Source organism: Hibiscus syriacus, unplaced genomic scaffold (assembly GCF_006381635.1).
Source record: "Hibiscus syriacus cultivar Baekdansim isolate YM2019G1 unplaced genomic scaffold, ASM638163v2 tig00013040_pilon, whole genome shotgun sequence".
Lineage (NCBI taxonomy): Eukaryota > Viridiplantae > Streptophyta > Magnoliopsida > Malvales > Malvaceae > Hibiscus > Hibiscus syriacus.
Window position 1 is genome coordinate 184,763 of NW_024062296.1, and position 10,119 is coordinate 194,881.

The window sequence follows — 10,119 nt, forward strand, 5'->3', positions numbered from 1 at the left end:
GTGAATGCATATATTGTAATTATATGGGTTAAGGGAGACTCACAATGTTTATAATGTGTGTGGAATTGATATTATGAATAATTTTTAGAGTATGAACTGTTTTAAAATGAAAGATTAAATGCCTAACTGTGCATTTGGAAGAAATGTGTCAATAATGCAAGTTAGATGAAAGATTAAATGCCTTTAGATGAAAAATTAAATCCCTAATTGTGCATTTGGCATAAAGGTGACAATAATGCAAATTAGATGAAAGGTTAAATGCCTTTAGATGAAAGATTAAATGCCTAACTGTGCATTTGGCAGAAAGATGCCAATAATGCAAGTTAAATGAAGGGTTAAATGCCTTAAGATGAAAGATTAAATGCCTAAATGTGCAATTGGCAGAAAGGTACCAATAATACAAGTTAGATGAAAGGTTAAATGTCTTTGGATGAAAAACTAAATGCCTAACTGTGCATTTGGCAGAAAGGTGCCAATAATGCAAGTTAGATGAAAGGTTAAATGCCTAACTGTGCATTTGACAGAAAGATGCCAATAATGCAAGTTAGATGAAAGGTTAAATGCATTTAGATGAAATACTAAATTCTTAATAGTGCATTTTGGCATAAAGGGTGTCATTTATTGATTTGACTAAAAAGATCATAAATGAGTCTCATAAAGTAGATGAATTATCATGGTTTTGATAGTCAGGCATGTTTATGAATAAATTGAAGTTTCTTTACAGGATTATGCATCACTAAGTAAATACTTAACGTGTGTTGATTTCATGCATAGGTAAAAATCAAAGATTTGTCGAGTAAAGAGTGCAGCAACAACAACTATCAATCAATTAAAGGTTGCCTCGTCAGTAACATTAGGACAATCATACTCCTTTTGAAACTTAGCTGGCATGTAATTGAATTTAAGAAAAATATTTTGTAATGTATTTAAAGTGATAGTTTTAGTAATATGTTTGAATGAATGTTTTATCATTGTGTTAAAATGTATGGTTATAAAATTTGAAACAAAATTTTATGGGTTTTATAAAGAGGTAATGTCTTTAAAGTGATGTGACATCTGTATCTCATGTATGGAAATATATACGGGATATGGGGTGTTACAAAGTATATTTTATAAAAGTAAGGTTAATTAATTTGTTTCTTTAATTTTATTTTAATTCAAATGATACAATGCATGCTTCTTTAAATAGTAATTTATTTTTATGCAATTATCGACATTCAATTTATATTCGATTTGTACATTTTGACAACATTGAGGAAGGGAAATTTCTCGTATAAAAGAGGAGTAGATGGGATAGCCTTCCCTTTGGATGATGTGCAAACCTCGTGATTTCTCTTTAAAATAAGGAATGTCCCTTAACAAATAATTCAAAACAAATTATTCAATGTTCAAGAAAAGGATCAAACTTTAAATATTGATTCGAATTTTCAATTTCCACTATTATGACAACGTATAAACGACCAAGTGCCAATTTTTTGCCGTTGTGGGGGTGTTAACCCTTGCCCACACGTAATCAACTCCCGAACCTAAAATGAATATTTGACAAGTGCAAACCAGTTTTCTGTCTTAAAAATGATTTTTCTTAAAATTGTTTTAAAGGATGTTTTTAGGTTTTCTACCTACCCAGCCCAAAGGTCGATGGCGACTTCCCAAATCAATTTAATCAAAATAAACACAAAAATTCAATTTTCCCAAATAAATTGTAAATTCAGGGTTTTCATAAAAAATTATTCATTCGTCAAAAAAGACGTTACAACAAGTAACTTCTGAGTTCTCACCATAGTTTTTGTTGTTAATAGATTTGATCCAACTTGTTCTCATCACTGTAACCCAAAACAACCATATGAACTAAACGACTTCACTGATTAAAGGGATGTTTGTTATCTTTATAGGTTTTATGTTCAAACACAACTTCTGTAGGGATATTTGAGCATTAATTGTCAAATTGTTTAGAGTCTTTCGAACAAATATTACCATATAATCACTCAGACTAATAAAAAGAACATTATAGTAGCTCATGATATTGGTAGATTTAGAAATTCAAAAATGAATTCCAAAATTTTAAGTCTTTTTTAAGAATGATATGTAAATTCATAAATTTTCCACTTAATACACTAAACTAAATTTAACACCCTATAAGAGCTTAATACATCTGCCCATGTCCCATGATAAGCAAGAAACGCCATGATTTTCTTTCCCATGGGCCATGGACTTTATGTTAATCAAGATTAAACCATGGCCTTTGTGTTAATCAAGATTAACGGTGGTTGAATATTGAGGGTTGATGATGGGTTAGTTGAATAAGATGATTTTTTTAGTTAAAGAAATTTGTTAAAAATCAAGTTGATGTTAGGGTCAAATTAGATAATTATTTTTTATTAATATGGGGTAGTAAGTACAAAATAATATTTGTTTAAAGATAACTCTCAACCAATTGAAATTGAACGCTCACACTCCTTGCATTACCGGTGCTTGAACTCGAGATCTCAAACAATAAAAACAATTATTTTACTACTAATGTCGCTCAGTTCATGCCAAAATAGATAATTAGATATTAGCCATTTTGTTAATGTGTGATTTTACCAACCTAATGAAGTCAACAACGGCACAGTGGTCATTCAATGATTTATCAATAACTTTAGTTACTAAAATATAACTTTTAAAACATTAGTGATCAAAATGAAAACACACTGAATCTTGGAAACCATGGATGCAGTTTACACTTTGTTTAACACTAAACGGAGCCTACAGCGTGTTTGTATGAATTGCTATAATCACTTCAACTGGAATTTGGAGACCCTGCTCTTTGAAAAAGTGATTTCCAGCACTCAACCTATTTTGTATATTTTCTATCTTCCTCTACCATGAAATTTGCAATGCAAGAATTGCACTTAGAATGAAATGGCTTCGGCTTCGGCCTCAGTGAATAGGAAGGCTGTTCAAACTGTTCTATTACTCCACAAAACTGTCTAAACCAGTTTCATCTTCAATTGGAAGAAAAATTGAGAGAAAACAGAAAGGCAAGAGGTAGCTACTCTGAAATCAACTCATTCTATTCAGGAAACGTGCAAAAGCTAGTCTTCCATCACATTGTTGAATAATCTCTCTTGTAAGAGCAAAACACATTCCTTAGATTAGGTGATAGAAACTACTTAAGAAAATAAGAAAATTTGCCACCGCCTTTAACAACTCGGAGTTAATTGACAACATATTTGTATGTCCGGCATCTTTGTAGTTGTTATTTACCGCTCATATATTAAACCTCTGAGGAACACTGTCAAAGTCATCGAAGTCGAACCTATGTCGCTCTCTCCCAGCCTGGACACAGAAAGGTATTGTCTAGTTACTAATCAATGGTGCTTAGACAGTAGCATTAGCTAAAACAATTTGATGAATGGAAATGGCAGTGGCTCACTTTTACTAGATTCATCGGATCACATGACATGAGTTCATCCAAAACAGTCAGCTTCTTTGATAGGGTCATTAACCTGTAATGGAATGCAGAAAAAAACATTTGATAATGCTTTGTTTATAATTAAAAGTGCCCGACAATTAATCACCACTGTCCCGCTAAACATCTCTATGATTAATAACAGTATTGGAACTCCTTTTAAAGAACTAATGCAATTAACAACACTAGAATTTTCTCACCCTCTGAATTTTTTGTTCTAGTTAGAACTTTGGGCTTTGTGTTAATTCCCTGAGTAGGGATCTGAATCCAGACACCGATCTTGATCGGGATTTTGTATAACAGCTTTTGTCATAAATTACAATAAACTCCTAACTCAAGAAAGTAGCATGTGTGACAAGTATAGTCATAAGCATTACAAAATTATCTATCAAAGCAAAACATGATAGTAGAGTTCATTCTATACAGTGTACCTTTGGATTGATGAGTCAATATGCTCTATCATTTCACAGGTCTTATATTGTTCAGGATCCTCTAGGAATCTAACCATCCCATCCTTCTGGTTGATCGTAGCATATATCTCACCATCTTGGATCTAAAGTTTGAAGCATGTGCATTTGAAGAGCATTCGAAGAACAATGAAAATATGCAACATATAATATGAAACTTAAATCTTAATCAACTAAAACAGAAGACACGACATTACCATTTGAAGAACATGCATTTCAGCTTCCTTGGGGCTATTCAGTTGCACAGTGTTAGATATGTCCTGAAGTGAGAGCGTTAAATATGTCTGGGTCAACCTCTGGATATTTCGCTTGTATATGGATGAGACAACCTGCTTCACCAAACCTAGATTGTTGTCCTGGTAAAAGTACAAAGCTTCTTTCAGAGCGTCAAACAAATGGAGCAGGAGAGTGTATAAATTATTTCATATAGCACTCACACTTCCAAATTTCTCCATGTGAGCTTGTACATGTGTCTCTAAGTCTGCGATTTTCCCATTGCTATAAATATTCCCCAGTTCGATATATGGCTACACACGAAATAATAAAGACAACAAAAGATACTGTTTGATGTAAATGGCTTCCAACATCATTAGTCCTAGAATCGAAATGCACCTGACAGAAATTCCAGGTTCTCTGAGCAGCAGTGGAAGCATACTTTGGAAGACTGGTAGAAAGCTGTAACCAAGTGATTGGAAAAACCATAGGAAAAATCACCATTCAGAGATGGTAAGAAAAAGACAAACTAGCAAATGAAAATGTTGTCTAAATGGTGAAATAATTCACTTCCTCAAACTACTGCCTCTAAATCAAGAACCAATCTGTCAAAATATTTATTTTCTTCTTTTAATCGATTTGTCCATAGATTCTTAATAAATAAATAAAATGTACAATATATGTCAATTGCAGAACATACCTGTCCATGGTGAATAAGAGAGACCAATATATATTTTTTGTAAGCTTCAACAGCTATGGCATTGATGGTAGAAATAGGAGCAGTCACAACCTAGACAATTATCATGAAGCACATAAAAATAGGATAATTTGTTACATTAGTTGACAAGCAGTGAACAACAAAGCTGTAAAGAAACAGCATACATTGTGTAGAAGCTCCAATGCTTTCCGAAAACACTTTTTTCCAATGCATATCATTCCCCTGTCGCGAAGCCAAACCGGAAACCTATCAGTGACTCCCCTCAATAAGGCCAGTGAAACAGCCAAATCAAGGAGAATGATGTTGAACTTAAGATCGAACCAAATCAGTTATTTAAAGGATATATCTTTCACTTTCAGTAGGCAACAATATTTACTTCTTGATTCTTGAGAAAAATAGAAATACACCTTCATAATGAAAAAGGAAAATCTTAGATGTAACATGTGCCTAAAGAAGGAAGCTATTTTTCTTGGGGAGGAAAACAGAAGAGCTCCTAAGAACTTAACATCAGATAACACAAAGATTAAATGCAAAATCTGAGATGCTATTGAATAGTTTTAGAAGAAATGGATCTATAATAGACACAGATTAAATGCAAAGTTTGGTCACAAATCGAATGGTTTGAGAAGCAAACCAACCCATAATAGCAATAGAGATAAAGATTCCTCGGCTCATCAACCTCGAAAATATCTTCCTCTAAGATGGAAAGACCGGTTTTATAGCACTTTGCCAACAAACAGAGCAACAGAAACTCCGGATGTAAAGAAGTCAAATTTTCAGTCGAAGGCTGAAGCTTCCGAATAGCAGCCAGCATCGGAGCCACTGCACGCAAGGGCTCCTCAAGCAACAGAACTTGATCCTTGAGCCTCTTGCAAACAGATATAACTGCCAATCACATTAATAACATCAAGTATTAACAACTAACTCGAAATTTTTTTCCAATGTCACTAATAATCCAAAATAAAGCTCGAGTAATACACTTATCCGGCGCCAAGCGTATTTGCTCAGCATCACATGAACTGATAAATATGGCAATGATTAGCACGAATGACCTAGCTGATTCTGTTGTAACTGGACCAGCAGTGCATGCCTCTCTGTTGAATCATTAATAAAATTCATAACGATTAATTTTCCTTCTCATTAAAGAAACCCATAAGAAATCACAAAGTTTTAGCAAGTTATATTGCAAAACCCATATTCTATATTTAAAAAAGTTCCAGACATCAAAAGAGAAACCCAAGATTCAATGTTGAACTAAACATCAAATTTTAGAGAATACAAAACAATTTTCTTTTCTTTTAAGAAAAAGAAAGAAAGAACGGCAAAATTTGCATAGAAAATCAATTATTCTGAAGACCCAAACTGAAGAACTCACAGGAAATAGAGGTAACCGAGAGTGTGTTTGGAAGGGTCGAGTTGATCTAGAAAAGGCAACAACCGAGTGGACTCGGCATGGAGCGAGTCGTAAGCTTGTTTAAGCACATTTTGGAGCGATAAAACATCGGAGGCGGTGCTTGATAGCCCCTGGATTTGGGTCACTAAACCTTCCACCGAGTTCATCCCTTCTCCCGCAACTGAAATTACTGATCAAAACAAACACCCAAAACTTTGTTATCGGGCTGCCGGCCTAGTGTGTATAATAGGTTAAGTACACGGTAATTTATTAAATGGTAAACTACGCAAATGGTCAGTTTGGGTCAGTGTTTGTTTTCACCAATGTTTTAAAAAGTCATCAGCTTGTTATAAATCAATCACTGATATTAACTGTCTTAACGAAAATCGCTACTGGATTGCCACGTATCACTTCTTCTTATTCTTCTTCTTCTTCGCTTGTCTGTCTGTTTCTAAAAAACAACATTGTGTTGTTTCATTCTGAAACATTGTTTTGAAAGAAATGTCTATTAACCAAATAAAACTAAAAGGACTGAAACATTGTTTTCATCTTCCTCTAAAAACTCAAAAGATTTAGAGGTTTATGGCTCAAAATGGTGAGGAAAAAGTGACAAGTTGTATAAATCTATCCCTCCAAAAAAAAACCCTAATTCTTACATTTGTAGTGAAACATCGATCCGAAAATCTTTTTCACATTTCCTACCAAAACACACCCAGATTATATATTAAAAAAACTACTTTATAAATTGTAAGAAATACAAAAATAAGCAAACAGATATTCCTCAATAGCTAATGAAGCTTCTTCTTCTTTTTAGATTTCATGTGGTCTTTCTTACCCTGGAATTTTCATCAGCATTGATCAAAACAAACTCATTTCTGTTATGAGAACCAGCAATGAATCAACCTCCAGGAAGGGGAACAGTCGCGTCAGGTTCAAACTGATCAGTCAATCGTCGAGTATCCTGCTCGGTCAGAGTAGTGGTAGGGGCCTCCAGGGGCAAAACATAGTTTAGTCGAAGGGGTATGAAGGTCCAAGGCGTGGTGGATTCTCAGTGTATGTCAATAACATCAGTAAGAGAATACAACCTTTTTCTCTACGTCAAGCTTTTAGGATATACGGTGTAGTCACCGATACATATATAGCTTATCGGAATCAAAAAAGAAGATTGAGCAGGTCAACGTTCGCTTTTATAAGATTCGCAGCTAAAGTAAGTGCGAAAAATGCTATCCTCAGAGGCAACAGGAGGAAGATGGACGGTCTTTTCATTGGGGTGTTCAAGGCTAGAGACCAAACCTTGTGTAAGAAGAAAACTGTTGTGAACTCTTCTGTGAGAAAATGGAGATCGATCATCCGTAAGCTATCTCTGAGAGATAATAGGTCTTTCAAGGAAGTTGTTATGGGGGTTGGTTCCAGCAGTAGGAACAATATTTACTTGCTCCGTCCGTTCATGATAGCCTAAGGGATGCTGGTGCTATCGATGTAGAAAGGCCTATTCCAACGCTCGATCAGACTGACAATCAGGTTTTACAGTCAGAGCCAGACCCTGTGAGAATAATTAAAAAGTTCCAACCAGGGTCTTCATGTCAAGGTGCTGATCATTGTGCTGATTCTTTCTTGGAATTCTCAACTGAAGTAATCCTTGCCAAAGACATGTCATGGTTTTTTCGTTGTTTGGTTGCAAGGATCAAAGGCATGTATAATGCTGACTTTGCACAAGAACTGCTCTTGTCGGAGGGTGTGAATGTGAAGGTATGTCCTTGGTTTGGATTGCTTGTTATTCTCCGATTTGATTCATTAATTAATTCCAACCTTTGCTGGTCGAATCAAAATAAGTGGCCCAGTCTGGTTTTTTATTCTATTGATCCTTGGAATGATTTTGCTTATAAGAAATTGGTTAAAGTATGAGTATCTTTGTTGATATGCCTCTCGCTGTTTGGCATTAGAAATTTTTTACTGAGTTGGCTGGGAAATAGGGCGAGATCATAGAGACTGACAATGAGACCTCAAATAGGGTCAGATTCGATATTGCAAAATTTATGGTTTCCTTACCAAACGATTTGGATATTCCCTCTAGTGTCATAATTTCGATTGATGGAGTTTTAAAATAAATTAAAAGTGGTGGTGGATAATTTTGAGGAGAACCGTATTTTTATTGATGGTAGTGGTGCAAACTCTGTTGGTCTTTTGCGTAACAACATGTATCAAGGTAATAAGTTGAGTGTAAGCGATAACGAGGCCATTTCTGGTGGTGGTGTGGTTTTGGAGAACCGCTTGATTATATCTTTTTCTGGGGTGTTGCCCAATAGCTTGTTGAATAATGACCTGTTTGATGCTCAAGTTCCAGCACACTCCTTGGTCGGTGTTGACCAATTCGTGCATGAAGATAATTATCCAAATTGTCTTATGGGGATCCAAGTCCCTCCTCTTTCTATGGGTGCTGGGTCTTCTAATAATCATTTAGGGTCAAGTTATGTCGGTCTTTTTGATGTGCCTATAAACTCTGCATCGGATATTTCAAATCAGCTGATGTAGGGAAAATTACCCTTTGATTGTGGATCTAGTGAATGAGTAAGTACATGCAAGAAGATTGTCTCAAAAGAAACGCTTGGTAGTTGATGAAAGGGTAAAATGGTGGGCTGAATTGTAATGAATGATATGAGTATGGCTGCGGAAGTAGTTTGGGCGTGGTGATGGGCTTAAGAAAGAAACGGAAAGGGCTAGGATAGTATCATCAACATCAAAGGCAGAAACTAGACTATAGGAAGCCTAACACCAGACCTTAATACTTGAACAAGGGTGGTAGCAAAGGACTTTGACATTTTTGGTATATGAAACCAAAACGACCAGAAGTATCAATGGAATAGAGGGTTTGACGCCACAAAAACCAAAGGAACTTGATAAGTCGATAAAAGTTTAATAGAACTTAAGAAAAGAGGAAAACCTCACAAGTATATTTGATGTAATAAGAGTGATGCCTTACAAGAGCTAAGGCATTGGCTATCTATACATAATGAAGGGGTTAGACCAAGGGTGCTTCCTATGAAAGGTTACAATGTTTAAATAAATAAATACAATGCTATAAGGACGAATAATGAAGGTAATGGTTCGACTAGACTTGTCATCCCTTAGGTCGAATGGTTATGGTTTTTAGACCCTTGAATCATTCAAATTAGTGGTGTAGGATGCCTTTGGCTAAGTGGATGTGTAACTCTTCATGCTTGGCACCCAAATGTGTGGTTGAGAGTGCTTGGCCGAATGGTTACAACCCTTTGGTGTGGCACCTAGTTTGAATTCAAAGGTGAAAGGCAAATGCTTCTTTAAGGTGATTTTCCTTAAAAATCACCATGGCCAATTTTATTTACGTGTCAGACACCCTTTCATTTTTATTTACCGATCTAACACCCTTTGCAAGAACACGCGACCCATGCACCGTGCCTTACGTTGATCTGGCACCACGTAAGGTAAAACGCGGCCCATGCACCGCGCCTTGTGAGACGTGTAAAAAATCGGGTGTTAGTTTTGTAAATATTTTTACAATGGTGACTAATATGTAATTAATTTATATTAACTGATATTTGTGTAAAACCGTCAACTTTATTTATTTTTTGTGTGTGAAAAAAACTTTCTACATTAAAATCTTTAAATATTCTTTTGCAAATTATTTTATAACTCGATAAATTTTGATTTTTGCATGAAATTACACAATACATATAATATAGTATAGGAAAACTTTGAGGGTAAGTATTTTTAAAATATGAATAATTTTATAAAAAAATTATAACCAGTATTTCTTTTACAAAATGATTATGATGATAATAATAAAAATTTTATAATTTAAAAAATTATAAATTTCATATATTTTTGAAAAATTTATTCA

At 34.8% G+C, this 10,119-nt stretch overlaps 1 protein-coding gene across 1 annotated transcript; it reads right to left on the bottom strand.

Moving 5' to 3' along the window:
• Positions 1–2,976: 2,976 nt before the first annotated feature.
• Positions 2,977–6,485, bottom strand: LOC120205793 (COP9 signalosome complex subunit 3-like). The gene is made up of 11 exons (XM_039205595.1): positions 6,225–6,485; positions 5,828–5,943; positions 5,488–5,734; positions 5,014–5,071; positions 4,832–4,921; positions 4,531–4,593; positions 4,356–4,445; positions 4,116–4,274; positions 3,883–4,004; positions 3,416–3,488; positions 2,977–3,318 (listed from the first exon to the last, which is right to left on the bottom strand). The coding sequence occupies exons 1-11, from the start codon at positions 6,407–6,409 to the stop codon at positions 3,250–3,252; spliced, it is 1,272 nt and encodes a 423-aa protein (XP_039061526.1). The 5' UTR covers positions 6,410–6,485; the 3' UTR covers positions 2,977–3,249.
• Between the last annotated feature and the right edge of the window lie 3,634 nt (positions 6,486–10,119).

What these genes read in the sequence shown, in the direction of transcription:
- LOC120205793 (XM_039205595.1), bottom strand. Translation starts at nt 6,409, where the DNA reads ATGAACTCGGTGGAAGGTTTAGTGACCCAAATCCAGGGGCTATCAAGC. An exon ending in CATTGGAGCTTCTACACAAT is followed by an intron (nt 4,922 to 5,013) that starts GTATGCTGTTTC and finishes ATAATTGTCTAG; the next exon opens with GTTGTGACTGCTCCTATTTC. An exon ending in ATCCGATGAATCTAGTAAAA is followed by an intron (nt 3,319 to 3,415) that starts GTGAGCCACTGC and finishes TTCTGTGTCCAG; the next exon opens with GCTGGGAGAGAGCGACATAG.